Here is a 17,228-nt window from a genome sequence, read left to right on the forward strand (position 1 = left end):
GTTTCCTATCTTCAGGCAGTACCATGAACTTCAAATCCAGCAACACTAGGATATCAGACAACTGGCCCCACAGATCAGTTTCCACGGGCCCCTTTAAACCAGTTCAGCCTCGCCATTTCCCTCTAAACATTGCCAAAGAAGACATCTCCTGCACTTCTCTAGACCGCCTGTTCCAAAGGACCAGAGCTGCCCCTGAAACGTCCCTAACCACTGCCCAGGCCCACAAAAACAACCTGATCTTTGAGTTGGTCTTGAGAAATATGGGAGGTGGGCAGAGGGAATCTTTCTCTTGGAGGCAGCGGGGGCTCTCAGTGGCCATGTTTCTCTCTATACGCCCTTCATTCTCATGGTGCTCCGAAGATCCCCACCCCACTTTCCACAAACCATTAGATTCTCACCAAGTAATAGAAATCCACGTGATCAGCGTTCGGCCCCAGCTCTTTTCGGTCGAGGATGTAATCTACCAGCACTTCCTGATCCTTTCCACAGGGCAGCTCTTCTTCCACATGCTGGATCTCAAGGAAGCTGTTACTCTCTGAGTAGAAAGGCTTCAGCCACGTGAAAGCTTCTTTCCGTACTATCTCAAGGTCACCAGCATCCTCGGCACTTACATTCACGATGGAGGATCTGCCCTGCAAAGCAGACAGACAGAGCAGAGGTCACGAAGCGTAGAAGTGGAAGGGGCCTCACAGACCATCAAGGCCAACCCCCTGCTCAAGGCAGGAACAGCCTAAAGCATCTCTGGCACATACTTATCTAGCCTCTCCTTGAAGACTGCCAGTGAGGGGGAACCCACCATTTCCTTAAGCAGCCGATTCCACTGCTGGATTACTTTTAATGTGAAGAAGTTTTTCTAATGTCCCGCTGGTACTGTAGTTTAAATACTTAAAGAGAGCAATCATGTCTCCCCTCAACCTCCTCTTCTCCAGACTGAATGTTCCCAGGTCCCTCAGTCTCTCCTCGCAGGGCTTGGTCTCCAGACCCCTGATCATCCTGGTTGCTCTCCTCTGCACCCATTCGAATTTGTCCACAATCTTTTTGAAGGGAGGCCTCCAGAACTGCACACAATACTCCCCATGGGGCCTGCCCAGCGCAGTATATAGTGGGGCAATTACACCCTGTGATTTGGATGTTATGCCTTTGTTGATAAAGCCCAGGATTGCATTTGCCTTTTTTATTGCTGCATCACACTGAATGCTCATATTTAGCTTCCCACCCACCTGTATCCCAAGATCTTGTTCACACATGTTGCTATCCAGAAGTGTATCCCCCATCCAGTACACATGCTTTGCATTTTTGTTACCCAATGGGACAAGGGTTTTGGCAGTGATATGTAGTCTGTACTTCAGTGGGTCAACTGCACAGCTTAGAAGAAATAGCTTCTTCTTAATTACTGTTTTCACGACCAAAGTCACCAACAGCGACATAGAAGAAACTGGAAAGTTCACCCTGACCTATCAATGGTGAGTGGATGATGACAAGTAGAGACAATAAGCAAGGAGAGTTTTTCAAGAGATCATGGAAAGGCTTCACCGCAGAAGTTCTGGTTAAATGTCCTAGGAAGGGTGTGCAAATGGGAATGTGCATGTGACGACAGAAAAATACAAAACTGAAACCACACGTGAGAACTGAATTTTTTAAAAAATTGCTTCCCAAAGCCCAAGATGGCTTACAATAAGGCCAAAGTCCCCCATGCCAATGAAAAAAGTCACAAAAACATCGAACACTTAAAAGAGGTGAACAACAATTTTTTTTAAAAATCCATCAGGAGAACACTGAAAAAGAGCATCAAAGACCTTGTGGAAGATACACAATAAGGATGCCTTTCCGACTGCCCTGTGCCCTGGGCTTTTTTTCTGGGAAAAGAGGTACTCAGTGGGTCGCCAGCAGAGGGGCTTGGCGGGAGGTGGTGCCCCTGGTACCACATGCACGTGCGCAAAATGCGTGCACGCTCCCAGGACTGCACAATGACATCACTTTGGGTGAGCTGGAACAAGGGGGGAGTTTTTTAAAGTTTAAATCACCCTCTGCAAAAATGGTCATATGGCTGGTGGCCCCACCCCCTGATCTCCCCCTGATCTCTGTCTGGAGATCAGGGGGCGGGGCCACCAGTCATGTGACCATTTTCAAGAGGTGCCGGAACGCCATTCCACTGCATTTCAGCTGAAAAAAAGCCCTGTTTATGCCACAATGAAGGAGCCACAAATAGAAAAGACCTACAAATGGTCACCAAGCCACATGGTGAGTGGGGAATGCTGTAAAGAGCGCACTGGGAGCATGCGGTAATGCAGTGGGGGCTGCCCTTCAGATGTGTAGGTCCCAAGCTGAGAAGGGCTTTCAAGGTAAAAACCAGTACCCAGGTTGAAGCTTCTGTTATTGGCAAGGGCGGCCCCACACAGAGAGCGTTGCAGTAATCCACCATCAATGAGGCAGAAGAATGGCTCAGAGCACTCTTATCTACTCCTTTGAAGTTCATTTTGCTGACAGAAAAAGATCTCCCAAGCTCTGAACAGGACTGCTAACATGACCTAGAATAGGCCTTCTTTTGTGGACCTAGGCAGATCATGAGAGGGAGGGCAGGAAAGGTTACATCAGTGCTTAGTTCTCGTGGCCACCTTATATGCCCATGGCAAGGCCAACCGTCACCTTGGGGTCAGGCAGCAATTTTCTCCAGGCCAGCTTGGCTAAGGATCCTGATGATGTTTTGCCATCTTCTGGGCATGGAGCAGGGGGTCACTGGGGGGGGCGTGGCAGGGAGAAGTAGTTGTGAATTTCCTGCCTTGTGCAGGGGGTTGGACTACATGACCTTAGAGGTACCTTACAACCCTATGATTCTATGAGTCTATGAAATCAATCCTAGAACATCAATATCTTGAAGGCACCCAATTCTCAAGCAACAGATGATCTCCTAGTGTCTTGAGGAAGAGATCAAAACTGAAAGCATTAACCTCTGGGGCAATTCCCCATTTCAGATCTTCTACAAAGAGTTCAGAATCTCCAGTAACCACTATTCATATCCTTTCAGCTAAAAATCAAAACTACTGCAAGATAGATGAGGGGAGTCCAGCTCTCTCTTCCAGTGACCCACAACACCAAAAGCCACCGTAGAGGCTTTTGGAGTAACTGAGAAGCTTTGCTTCTGCCCAGCTGAAAACAAACAGCAGCCACCGGAACAACCAAAGGCAGGTCTGAAACCAGACTGAACTGGGTCAAGGGCAGACATGCCGTCCAAGTAGGCCTGACGCTGCTCTGCCAACTCCCTCTTGATAACCTTACCCCAAAATGGGAGGTTAGAAATAGATTTTTTCAACCAGGTTTCTCCAGGAAAGACAAGGTGAGGCGCCAGCTTGCAGGGGGCAGCCTTCACACACCTGTCAACACCCGTTGGGGAAATCAACCCAAAACTATTCATACAACTTCAACAAGCAGATCTTTCCAATGCCTTTCACATCAGAACCACATCTAAACTGGCTCAGATGAAAAAGACAAAATGGGTTTTTTTTGACACCTTGACACCTTCCAGCTGACAAAAACTGAACAACATTCAGATTGGTTTTGACTCACTCTACTTCTGAGATGAAAGAATTCAGCTTACGTTTTTTACATGACACAGCCCCCCCCCCCACCAAAAGCAGACTTTGCCCCTGCCAAACTTGTCAGTCTTCACTGGGGTAACAGAGTGGCTAAGTATCTAGACGATACTTTTCTGCAGGGCTTTTTTTCAGCGGGAACGCAGTGGAACGGAGTTCTGGCACCTCTTAACCTTACGGTTAAGGACGGTTAAGGACGATTTAAACTTTAAAAAACTCCCCCTCCTTGTTCCAGTAGACTCAAAGTGACGTCATTATGTGGTCTTGAGTGCCACCACCTCTTTTCCCAGAAAAGAAGCCCTGCTTTTCTGCACTGGTATGCCCTCATTTTAACATGGGGAATCTGTGTCCAGATTTTGTGGAACAGCAAACACCACAAAATGATTCCCTCCATGTGGTTTTCATATGAGAAGATAGCATTGGAGGGGGAAGGCAAGAGAATTTCCTCCTCCCCATGGTGCCATTCTGCACCTGTTTGGGCTCTTTTTTAAAAAAAGAAACAGTTCCCTGCAGCTGCTGTGTGACTGCACAGAGTACGTTAAAGCGAGTGCATGACCGTGCAGAAAAGTATCGTCTAGGGGTGCCCTAAGATGCCCAAATCAGGAAATCCTTGAAAAGCTCCCCACCCGCCCCCAATCCTATCAGGAACTCATCAACCGGCCACTGATTTTTGGCCTCAGCTTCTGCTCTGATATTGAGGAAATAATACTGTCCTACCTTACAGAATGGTTGCACGGCTTACGGAAAGATAATGTATGCATTGCACACTGCTTTGAATATTAAAAAGCATTATGTACACGTTGATATGGCAGGAAGACCATTGCTTTCCACACATAGGACCAGGGCTTTGGTGTTCACCTTATTTATTTCCTTATTTATTGAGGAAATCGGTCAGCTGCCTTTCCAGACCTGCTCAAGAGGGCAGGAATTTAAAAAGTCATGCCACTGCAATAAAAGTAAATAAAATAAAAAACACCAAGCCAGGGCACAAAAGCTCATAAAACAAAAACGGCAGTCAAAAATGGTATTTGTGAAACAGTCCCTAGGCTAGGAGCATAAAACAGCTAATAAAGATGGAAACCCTTAGCATAAAGCCTGAGTAAAGCAAACTGTTTGGGCCTAGAGCATAAAGGAAAGAAAGGCAGGCGTCAGGGGAGTTAGATCCTGCATTCGTCCCTTTTCTCCTGCGTTACCACCTCCTTGGCCAATAGAAGCTGGACTCACCCGGAGAGAAACCAGCGTCTCTTTCCATCCTGCTGTGTCCAAGGAGAAGTGAACTTCACCATTCTCATCCGTCGTATACGGTAAGTGGGTCTCCACATCGTTGACATCAACCGTAAGATAGATGGTCTGGTTCTGGACAGGAACGCCATTCACGCCACATTTCATCTGCAGAAATAAAACAAGAATTGGAGTGGAGAGTGCCATCAAGTTATAGCTGACTTACGGTGACACCCCCCGCCCCGGCTTTCATGGCAAGAGACTAACAGAGGTGGTTTGCCATTGAATTAATGCCATGTTATTCTTCCAATGACATCCTAGGGGGAGGGGGTTGAAAGTTAATCCGTGCTGATCCAGTAAAATGAATTGCATGCTATTGAAATGAACACAATTTCTTCCCAAGATGTCCTGAATTGCACAGAATGTACAGAAGCATTTTCTTTAAAATACTATGCTCAGGGCTTTTTTTCCTGGGGAAAGAGGAGGTGGAACTCAGTGGGTTGCCATCGGAGAAAATGGTCACATGGCTGGTGGCCCCGCCCCCTGATCTCCAGACAGAGGGGAGTTGAGATTGCCCTCCGCGCCACCAAGCTCCCCTCTGTCTGGAGATCAGGGGACGGGGCCACCAGCCGTGTGACCATTTTCAAGAGGTTCCGGAACTCCGTTCCCCCGCGTTCTCCCTGAAAAAAAGCCCTGACTATGCTCATGGAAAGCCCAACTCTGGGACCACACGTAACTATCCTCTATAAGGGCCGATATTTGTGTCCGGCTCGCTGATTCAAGCAACTACTGTTATAAACAATTAATTTCACTGTGCCCCAGGTGAGCATGTCAAAGGCACAAATTCCTCTCTGGGAAAAAAAAACGGTATAATCTTTATAGATCATGTTGCTGTAGGACAGGGCTTTTTTTCTGAGAAAAGAGGTGGTGGAACTCAGTGGGTTGCCGACACAGGCGGCAACTCCTGGTGGGAGGTGGTGCCCCTGGTACCACAAGCTCACATGCAAAGTGCATGCATGCTCCCAGGACCACACAATGATGTCACTTTGGGTCATCTGGCACAAAGGGGGGTGTTTTAAAGTTTAAATTGCATTCAGCAAAAATGGTCACATGGCCAGTGGCCCCACCCCCTGATCTCCAGACAGAGGAGTGTTTAGTTTGCCATCTGTGCCACTTGAGCAGCGCAGAGGGCACTCTCAACTCCCCTCTGTCTGGAGATCAGGGGGCGGGGCCACCAGCCATGTGACCATTTTCAAGAGGTGCTAGAAATCCATTCCACTGCGTTCCAGCTGAAAAAAGCCCTCTTCTAGGACAGTGAGTTATTAAAAACCAACCAAATGTTCTTAAAATGCATGTCTGTGTAGTTTAATCTTGACTACATCTAAAAGTGGACTTGTAAACCGTTTAAATTTTTCATCTACCCTTCCCACACCCAAATAGCACCTTTTATAACATCTTTCTTTCCTCTTAAATTTTGCAACTTTTTCTGAACACTGAGCAAGTTTCCAAGGAAAGAAATGTCAGATTAGATAGCTGGTTAAAGGAGAAATTGGAGAGAATGGTGTCTAGACCCTGACCTTGCCTGTGTATGGAAAGCCATGTTTATAAAATGGGTTGAGATTGATGAAGGAAACTTCCACAGTTTTGGTGACAAGAGAGATCATGTGATATCCCGAGTTGATGGTTCCTGAAAAGACAGAGGACATCCTGGCTAAGCACAAAAGCACAAAGAGTCTGCTAAAATACATTAACAGAAGGCAAGTCTCTGCTTCAAGAACCTTTCTGAAGGAGCTCTGCTACCTGTCAAAATTATAACAGATTTAGAGCGGATGAGTCCCTGCAGCTGTCATTCATTTCCAGCAGAAATAAAAGCAGAGCAGGGCTAGAGACAGATGGTTATTTTGCAGAGTTAAAGATGGCCCACGGATTCCCCAGCCTCAAAAGCTTTCAAGGGGACTTCTTGTTGTGGGGCTGGGCAGACAACTGATTCTTCCGAGAGACATGCATATCTTGATCTTGCTGCTTAAGAATGAAAACGTGCATTTTGCAGATCCATATCCAAAAGCCGTGAAGGACTCTGCTTTGGCACTAAAGAGGGAGCTCTAGGAGTCTCTCTGCATGAGTCATAGATCCAGAGGAGTTAGCCGTGTTAGTCTGTGGTAGCAAAATCAAAAAGAGTCCAGTAGCACCTTTAAGACTAACCAATTTTATTGTAGCATAAGCTTTCGAGAATCACCGTTCTCTTCGTCAGATGCATGGTATATCTTACACGAGGATGCTCAAGAGAGGGGAGATGCCATAGGCCAAGCAAGAAGTGACAAATTACACTTGAACGGCAAGTGAACAGACTCACATGTATTCCTCCCTGTTCGCTACATGATCGAGTGGAGTGCAAGTGAACAGGGAGGAACACATGTGAGTCTGTTCACTTGCCGTTCAAGTGTAATCGTCACTTCTAGCTTGGCCCAATGTTAGCTGGGAAGTGTGGTTTAAAAAGACAGAGCAAAAGGCCCTGTCAATTTCACCTCTAGCAGCAGAGATTGCTCCTCAAGAGGGTTTGTTAATTTCATCAGAGGCTTTGGAGAGGCAAAGATGAAATTAACAAACCCTCTGAGGAGCTCTCTCTGCTGCTGGCTAGGGTAGAGAAGTTAAAGGGACAGAGCCTTTAGCTCTGTCTTTTAAAGCCATGCTTCCCGGCTAACGTTGCATTTCCCCTCACTTGAGCATCCTCGTGTCGGATATCTCGCGTAGAGAGACTCTCAGGAAGGGGGCAACTGGGGGCAAGATGTTCTGCCGTTCTGTGGCAGCACCACTTTAATGACATGCACCGGTCAAGAGATGGCACACGCTGGTAAGGAGCTCGGTAACAACCCCACCAGTATAAGCAACCAGCATGCTCAGAGGCATGGTAGGAATATTCCCAAGGCAGCATCACCCTCGCCATCACAACAATATTCGATTTATATACTGCCCTTCAGGATGACTTAACACCTGCTCAGAGCAGTTTACAATGTATGTTATTATTATCCCCACAACAATCACCCTGTGAGGTGGGTGAGGCTGAGAGAGCTCTGAGAGAGCTGTGACTGAGCCAAGGTCACCCAGCTGGCTTCAAGTGGAGGAGTGGGGAAGCAAACCCGGTTCTCCAGATTAGAGTCCCGTCACTCCGAACCACTACGTCAAACTGGCAGAAGAGATTAACCCCCAACTGTCTTTTGTTTAAAGCCACTTGATATTGTAAAAAAGAGAAAGGATGAGAAGCATAATCACTGGTGGAGATTTCAGGTTCCCCACAACACACAGCATGAAATTGTATTCTCTTCTGCTTTCCCATTTGATGCCAAAGCAATTAACCCTCCGCACAGATAGGAACCCTCCGATTTCCCTGTTTTGTTCTTTCCTTTATACCTGTTCCTTCTTCTTCCAGTTCTGCAGAAAGCTTAATATAATCAGCATAGCCTTTTTGGGGCAGATTAATCTCAGCTGCATCAATAGTAATAAAGGCACAACCAGTCTTGTCTGTCTGAGGATGCAAAAAATAGAGAAATTATATGACCGCCCTGTCCTCTGTGCCTGATGGTAAAATATTTTAATCTGTTTTAACACCGGTATTCATTTAATACTTTTTAATGCTGTTATCTTTCCCAGGAACTTCAGTTTATTTACAGTATTTTCCTCCATTTTTTTCTCGCAACCACTGAGCGCGACAGGCCAAGGTCACCCAGCAAGCAGGACTTTGAATCTGGTTCTCCCAGATCCTCACCTGAGATTCTGACCGCAACACCACATTGGCTCTTTGTTCAAGTTCTCACTCTACCACCTCACAGGGCTGTTGTGAGGATAAAATGGAAGAACGGATAAAATGGAAGAAGGGAGAATGACGTTCAGAACTCAGAGCCATCAGTACAAAGGGCAGGATAAGAAATGTACTAAATAATCAGTATCTTATCTCCATATGGACAAGTTTGAAATCGAGAAGGACTTGCTCCAAGACTGCTACTTGGAAACTAACCCCACCACCTACGGTTCATGTGTGTGTATATATCTATGCCGCTATTTCAAAGGAATGTTTTTCATCTCCAAATATAAATTGCTGGAGCTGCTATTTTCGGGGAAGAACGAAGGGCCAGCCCTTTCACGCTGCTTTCTTCCTGCATGATGTTCATCCTCCTTCCCCAAATAGGGGAAACAATACTAGCACTTAAAAAAATTGTTTTACTTCCTTTGTACCCTGCCTTTATCCTCAGTGGGGTCACACTTACGTCATTCTTCTTTCCTCTGCTTCATCTTCCCAACAGCCCTGTGGGGTAGGGTAGGCTGAAAGGAGAACTGGGAAGCTTGAGGATTCAAACCTGGGTCTCCAAAATGGTAGAGGAGGAAAGGTTTTTACATCCCTCTTTTCTCATGCTGTCCTTTCCCTCAAAATAGCCACTCCCTTGACTCTCTTTGGAAAAGAGAAACAATGTGTTTTAAAACCACCACCGAGCTCTGGCTCAGGGAATTTTATGCCTCAATAAGTGTGTTCATCCTCAAAGCATCTCAACATCGTTTGATGGCCCTGAGCTTCAATTTCTGAATCAAAGAGCGGAGTGGCCAGTCAGATTTATTTACAGTTAAAAACCAGTACAGACTTGTAAAAAACACAAGTGAGTATCATACACAAAATACACCACTTTATAAAAATAATTATATAAATATATAATTATATAAAAACTTGGCAATATAAACACAAAAGTGTGGGCTTTCAGGGTTAGAAATAAAAGCAGATGTTACTCCTTTGCACATTCCCTGCGGATTCTACAAGCCGCGGCTAAAAATCTGGCACTAGCCAACGTGATCTGGGGATCGGCACCTAACAGGAGCTTATTCGTTAGCTCTGTGTCAGGGAGGCTCGAAAGCTTCTTCAATGCAGGCTGGATATGTTTTACACGTATTTCGTGGTAGAACTTACAAGCAAGCATGATGTGCTCAATTGTTTCTACTTTCCCTGCCTTGCAGGGACAAACTCGCTCAGCCATCGGGACCTTCTTAGAACGGCCTTCAAGTACGGCAGATGGGAATGTATTACATCGGGCTAATGAGAAAGCCCTACGGTGGGACGGGAACTCCAGGCTTGATAGATAAGAGCCTGGAGAACCCACATATCTTGTTTGTGGGGGGGCTAGGAAATTGGAGACCCTCGCAAGATCCCTCTGTCTTTCGACATCCAGTATACGCTGTTTGACCACAGCCCTTGCCTGGTCCAGGGACATTATCTGTAGGGATTCAGATGAGAAGCCCAGCATTGTTGTCAGAGCCTGTTTAACCTGAGTAACGCCATGTTTAATTCTGTAGTAGAGCCGAGTCCATGGGAAAGGAAATCCTCTTATCTGTCTGCTCGACCTTGGCCAGCTCCACGTTCTTCTGAGAAGCTTTGCTGTGTGAACTCAGGGGGGGGAGGCTGGGCTTGGGAGTGTGAAATGTAACCACTTTCGTTTCATGAGTCATTCTTGACAATACTTTGGTCGGCCAGGATCCCTATCCTGGAATATGTACATCTGGATATGAATGCTGTTTTTTCACAATAAACCTTTTGAAATCAAAAAGACCAAACTTCTTGCAGAAGGGAGTGAAGCAGACTATCAATTCTGTAATGACATAGTCTGACAAATTTCTGATGGGTGGTCCCGAGCCAGGCAGAACAGTACCTATCTTTAAGGATTAGGGAAGGAATATCCGATGGACAATGGCTGAGCTTAAGCCAAATACTGATTGAAGCCAGAATTACCCTGGCCTCTATTCTCAGCAGTCCGGTTTCCAAACATAAAGTTGCGTTTGGGACGCTACATGGAAATCCAAATATAGCTCTTAAGAACTTAGACTGAGTTTTCTCCAACGGAGCTAGACTTGAGGGTACCGGGCCTAGTAATGTCCCATATATGAGTTGTGGCACTGTCTTCGAGAGATATAATTTAAGAGCCACTGGAATGTACTGCCCTGCTTTGGTATGGAGGAACCTAATGATTGCTTGAGCAGACTGGCGGCCAGTATTTGCAGCATATTCACAATGGGCCTTTTTTGCTCCAGTAGATTGAATCATAACCCCTAAATACTTGTAAGTTGTCACTTGTTGTAACTTACAGCCTTTTGTGCTCCACTCCCTTGGCTTGGGTTTAAAGAGCAGGTTAGAAATAAAGAAGGCACCCCGGTGTGCCCATCAGCTCTCTCCTGCTTAGTTTACCTGGGCAGTATACTCCTTTTCTAGGGCAGTCAATGTTCCATTTTGTAGCTCTTCAAAAAAATAAAAGGATACATCCCTCTTCAAGCTCAGCCGCACCGTCCCACGAACTCCTTTTCCGTAAGTATACCTGTGTCAGAAGACAGGATAGGGACAGGGAACAGAAAGATAGGGGGTGTGAACTGGGAAATATATCTGAAACTCGAAATGAGTTGTTTCAGGTCCACTCAGGAATATCTGAAATGACTTAAATCTCTCCCAAAATGCAGAAAAAACAAAAGTTTATCTCCTGGAATTCTGGGAGCGTTTGAGGTCTGCCAAACTGCTGTGAGTTGAACCGCCAATCCCTTTAAATTTAAAGAGCTATTATTTTCTATGGGAAAATAATGGCCTCTGCTACGTTCACAGAAAACAATGGTTCTTTTAAATTTAGAAAGACCTGAGAACCGACTGAGTAGACCTGGCCTCTCAGGCCAATCACGGAGCCATTATTTCCTAAGGACAGTAGAAGAAGCCAGGTCTACCCATAGGAATAATAGCCCCATTATTTCATAGAGGTCAGCCTGGACTATCTACCATCCATAGGGAATAATAGCTCTCTTCTGGGACAGGCATCAGATACCAGCTCTGATGGACTCTGGCGAGCCCCCTCATCCTAACAGGGCTTGGAAAAGCACCCCTACTCCACCACTCCTACTTTGTGCTTTCCTGGGCTTCCAAATGAGCCACTCTCCACTTGGCTGCCTCTGTACTATCGAGGAAGAGACCACAAGATTTTACTAACTTGCCCGTCACTTTGATCCTTATTTCTGTGTCTGAAGTGGTGACTAGCGGAGGGACCTCGAACGATACTTCAAACTTAGGCAGCACTGCAAAGAAGAACGGAGACACGCAGAATGAACCGGCCGCCCTGATTCTGATGAAATAACCAACAACCAGAGATGATGTTCCAAAGATTCATGATAAGTGACCCCCTCTGAAGAGCTCAATTTGGACTGGAGAGGGGGAGGGACCTCTCCATTCTGTTACTGGCCCATCAGATGGATATCGGTCTCTTTCCCTTAAAAGGGGGGCTAATTTGCAAAAGGTGTGCAGGAATTAAAGTGTTAAACTTCGTCTCCTGGAATGGGCTCGATCCCAAGTGGTCGATCCTAAGTGGTCACAGAGATTAGAAAGGTGAAAGAAAGATCTGATCACAGTTCTCCTCAAGACCCAGAGAATCTCTCTTTTGACCTTGATTTTATTTATTTATTTGACTTACTTCCCACCCTTCCCGCAAGTGGCCTCAGAGCGACTTCCGACAATATTTCAATAAATACAATAAAAACATTAAAACCACTTTATCCAGGTTAAAAAATTCAGATGCCAGTGACCAAACCAGGCTACAATAAAGCAATTACAAGCCACAGGCACCGCCATGGTGTAAATCTGGGGTGGGCACCAAAGGAGGGCAGGCAGTCAGAAAGGGGGGACACAAAGCTGGCTGCTAATGAAAGGCCTGGCAGAACATCTCTGTCTTGCAGGCCCTGCGGAACTGTAATGGGTCGCACAGGGCCCAGATTTCCAGTGGGAGAGTGTTTCACCAGGCCAAGGCCAGGACAGAAAAGGCCAGCCAAATGTCCTTCCAGCCAGGCACCACCAGGAGCTGCCTATCCACAGAGTGCAAGGCCCTGCGGGGGACATAATGGGAGAGACGGTTCCCCAGATATGCAGGTCACCGTCCGCGAAGGGCTTTGAATACTAATATTTCACATAATTTTTGAACTATCTGGGTTCAATTGCGGAAATCATAGGCATATTTAAAAGATGGTCCAACATATAACCTGTCGTTTTTGCATCACCCCTAGGTTTGGTTCCTCTGTGGGCTTGCATTTCTAAGTTCTCAGAAATGGACCGCAAGAAAGAAAGATGAACATTTCTGCTTTGCTATTCTAGTATCTGAAAAGGCAGCAAGAGAGTTTTGTCCTTGCGCATATGCAGTTCTCTCTTCCTTCTGCTCTTACAGCCCTTCTTGCTGGCAAAGGAAACGTCTCCATTGCAAAGCTCACCATATTCCGCCACTCCAAAATATCTTTGTCTTGAAAAATCTGCCACGTCTCCCACTACGATGGTATATTCTCCCAGGACGGCTTCTGAGGCCAGGGGGAAGGAGAATTCCGCAATGCCTTGCTTAGTCTCCACATTCAGCCACTGGCCAATTCGGTTTTCATTGGGATCCTGCAAGAAAGATGAAAAGAACTGTTCACTGATTGGCTTGATTAAAGTCATCAGCTATACATTTGCAGACAGTGAAATTCAGAGAGAGAGAGAGAGAGAGAGAGAGGGAGAGGGAGGGATATGGATATGGATATGGATATGGATATGGATATGGATATGGATATGGATATGGATATGGATATGGATATGGATGTGCTAGGAGAGGTTTTTTTTAGTATTAGGAGTTCTCCAATGTGACCTATTGGGTGTCTTTCAATTCTGTAATTTTACACGGAATGATGACTTCATAGTACATCATACTTTAAAGTTACTCTTTCAGCTGTATGGCATCTGTCAGCTCCGTGCTTTCAACGATTAACTCCACTCTACATTCAAAACTACCCAGCCAGCTATCCAGATCTAGGTAGGAAATTCTCAAAAGTGAGCCAGAAGCAAAGTGACAGCAGAAGTATGGGTGAAAGAGACAACAGATACTTACAAGAAACAGGCCAGACCCTTCCCCTTCCCCCTTTTTTGCTAGGTCCTTCTAAACAAATCTTATAAATTAAAACAGTTTTTAAAATGGCTCTCTCTTTCAGCCACATCCTACACCCATTGTTCTATTCTGGAGTATGCGGCGAGTGCCCTCAAGTCATAGCTGACTTATGACAACCCCTGGTGGGGTTTTCATGGCAAGAAACTAACAGAGGCAGTTTGCCATTGCCTGCCTCTGCAACTCCGGTCTTCCTTGGAGGTCTAACATGCAATTACTAACCAAGGCTGACCCTGCTTAGCTTCTGAGATCTGATAAGATCAGGCTCACCTGGGCTATCCAAGTCAGGGCTGTTATATTCTACATGCTATGAATTCAAACGAGTATCAATTCACTAATGGCCATTTTTGGAAGGAACTTTCAAATTGTAATTTTGTGTAAGGGTTAGGAGGGAAATGTCAGATACCTCTCACAATTATAGTCCCTGTTTTATATAGTCTCATCTCCACGTGCCTCATTTTCAACAGATCTCAAAGGATAGTTGGGGCACGGAAGGCCCTGTCAACCAGGTGATCCCTAAGATTATCCCTGAGTGGGATCTTCCCTAGTCCCAGTATCCATGGATTGATTTGGTGGCTGCAACAGAGCATATACATAATATTCCCGTAACCCAGCAATCTGTGAGTCTCTCAACATGAGGCGCCACAGTGCGTGTTTCTCAAGTGTAAGGAGATGTAATGTTAGCCAGGAAGCATAGTTTAAAAAGACAGAGCCAGGAGAGATCGCTCCTCAGAGGGTTTGTTAATTTCATCTTCCCCTCCCCGAAGGCTCTGTCAGTTTCCCCTCTCCAATCTAAAACTGTTGAGGGATGGCAACCAGAGGGCAACGAGGAATGGAAATGGGCTGAAGCTGCCTTCCGGAGCTGGGCTTGGACCTGGAGAGGTTATAATGGGCTGAAGTTTTCCTTCTGGAATTTCTCAGCCCCTTCACACAGATCTAGTGTATAGCAAAACCTTTGCCCTGCCGCCAGCCCTGTCTTTATAAACTACTCTTCCCAGCTACCATTGCATCTCCCAACATGTGTTCTTCACGTGTCAGATGTGTAGCAAGACTCTGTGCATAGAGGCCTCATTGCCCAAATAGGATCCTGTACTCACAGAGCAGCATGTGTGCACAGAGAGATTAGAACAGTGAAGATAGCATGGGGGATCTCTCCTCTCCCACCTCGGGGTGTATAATCCAGTTATCTGTTTGTTCCTGTGCTAATGTTTTTATATCTTTTTGTTTGCTTTATAGCACAGTATTGCTTTTGCCTTACTTATGGGATTTACATTGGATTTACACAATGTATGCACAGGTGACAAAATGCTTTCTCCATATGCACAAAATATATGCTAGTTTAAGAGTCTTCCGCCCACCTCCAGTGCTGGACACAGCCTGGCTCTAGTAGAGCGAAAGGTTTGTGCAATTTCTAAGGCAGGCAAAGGAGTGCAGGGAAAAGAAGCCCTGAGGCTGAAGTCCAAGGAGATTTCCCATCCCACAAACCAAAACTGCCTGCCTGTCTGTTTGTAGTCCACCTTTCTCATTGAGACTCAAGGCAGATTACACAGAGCGAGATTAGCACAGTCAATATCAAGGACATTTCCATAAACAATGTCAAAGGGTCAATAAATGCAAGTTTACAAAGACATAGCATTAGCAAGGATCCAATACAGAGTTGAAGAAATACTGAAACAGAGCATAAGCGATTCTAGGACTGACATTCGACAACACAGAACTACCCAGTAGGGGCATACTTAAAGCAACAGTTGAGCATATTAATTATTTCTCTGAGCTTGCCTGCCATCAAGGCCTTAAGGGGCTATATTTTCTTTGCCCAGGGCTTTAGTTGGAATAACACATACAAAAACTATATCTACTTATTGCTTTATGGATGTTTTGTAATCTGCTTGTTTTGCTTTGTTGTGCTACCAAAGCCAAAAGATTTCTTTCTCATCAGATCCTAAACAATATGAATGTCTCCCTGCTCCCCCACGCTCTGAAATAATGTCAGAATAGCTTCTTTACTTACTTTCAGCAGCACCAACGGGATCTGTGAAGTAGAAGAAAGAGTCAGAATCAGTCCCCTCCACAGCAGAATAGATTCCAGTTTAGCTAATGTTCCGCAGAACCGTCCAAGAGCCCTGACAGGCGGTCTCTTGGAACTCAACCCAATCTGAATATCCTAAAAGTAGACAGTTTACTTTCTATTCTGCAAGGCATTCTACATTATCAAGAATTGATATGATCTGGGCCTCAAAAGACTTAGCATTATGGACTAAGGAGGTAGAAATAATGCCGATGGTAGGCTCAGATCACAACCCAATTATGTGGAAATTTGGAAAAAGGAGAAAAAGGAAAGCATGGAGAATAAATGAGGACTTGTTACAGGAAAGAGAGAATATGGAAATACTGAGAAGAGAGACAAAGTTTTTTATACAATACAACGTGAATAAAGAAGTACCAACCAACAAAGTTTGGGATGCGTACAAGGCGGTTGTAAGGGGCATACTAATGGACTTAAATGGTAGAGCAAGAAAGAAGAAAGAGGAGAAAAGACAAGAGATTGAGGAGAAAATAAAAGCCAAAGAAATACAGCTAAAAAAGAGACCAGGGAAAAAGAAGGCATACCAGGAAATCAAAATTCTTCAAGAACAGCTAACAGCAATGAGTAACAAAGAATTGGAGTGGAATCTTAAAAGACTGAATCAAAAAGCGTTTGAGGGTGCTAATAAACCTGGGAAATACCTGGCATGGCAATTGAAGAAGAAAAGGGAAAAGAAAATAATAAACAAAATTTGTGAAGATGACAAAACGTATTTGGAGCAGACTACCATTAGTAGAGCCTTTTATAAATTCTACGCTAAGCTGTATAATAAAAAAGAAGTAAACAAAGAATCAATAGCATCATATCTGGAGAAAACCAAACTTCCAGAAATCTCGGAAGCTTGGAGAAATAAGTTGAACAATGAAGTAACTGACGAGGAAATAAGTAAGGCAATACAATCTGCAAATCTAGGAAAGGCGCCAGGGCCAGATGGACTTACGGCTAAATTTTATAAGACAATGGCCAATGAACTGGCACCATTCCTAAAAGAGGTGATGAATGGAGTTTTCAGGGATCAAAGGATTCCAGATACTTGGAGTGAAGCGAATATATCATTGATCCCAAAAGAGGGCCAAGACCTGACTAACGTGAAAAATTATAGGCCTATATCACTACTCAACAATGACTATAAAATTTTTGCGAAGATATTGGCGGAGAGACTGAAGGGGTGGCTCTCGGAAGTCATAGAGGAGGAACAAGCAGGCTTTTTGCCAGACAGACAAATAAGAGACAATTTAAGGACAGTGATCAATGCTATTGAATATTATGATAAGCGTTGTGACAAAGAGGTTGGTTTCTTCTTTGTAGACGCTGAAAAAGCGTTTGACAATTTAAACTGGGACTTTATGTTTGCCACTATGGAAA

General features: G+C 45.1%; 1 protein-coding gene across 1 annotated transcript in view; it reads right to left on the minus strand.

Annotated features, from left to right (window-relative positions):
- LOC129345372 (alpha-2-macroglobulin-like protein 1) overlaps positions 1-17,228 on the minus strand; it is a 90,176-nt gene that overhangs the window by 53,972 nt on the left and 18,976 nt on the right. The window contains exons 6-13 of the mRNA XM_055002497.1: positions 15,789-15,809; positions 13,077-13,245; positions 11,813-11,897; positions 11,032-11,158; positions 8,220-8,334; positions 6,389-6,498; positions 4,815-4,979; positions 399-632 (exon numbers count right to left, since the gene is read on the minus strand). Coding sequence (XP_054858472.1) covers positions 399-632; positions 4,815-4,979; positions 6,389-6,498; positions 8,220-8,334; positions 11,032-11,158; positions 11,813-11,897; positions 13,077-13,245; positions 15,789-15,809 — 1,026 coding nt within the window. The remainder of the gene's footprint in view (positions 1-398; positions 633-4,814; positions 4,980-6,388; positions 6,499-8,219; positions 8,335-11,031; positions 11,159-11,812; positions 11,898-13,076; positions 13,246-15,788; positions 15,810-17,228) is intronic.

Source organism: Eublepharis macularius, chromosome 18 (genome assembly GCF_028583425.1).
Source record: "Eublepharis macularius isolate TG4126 chromosome 18, MPM_Emac_v1.0, whole genome shotgun sequence".
NCBI classification, from domain to species: domain Eukaryota; kingdom Metazoa; phylum Chordata; class Lepidosauria; order Squamata; family Eublepharidae; genus Eublepharis; species Eublepharis macularius.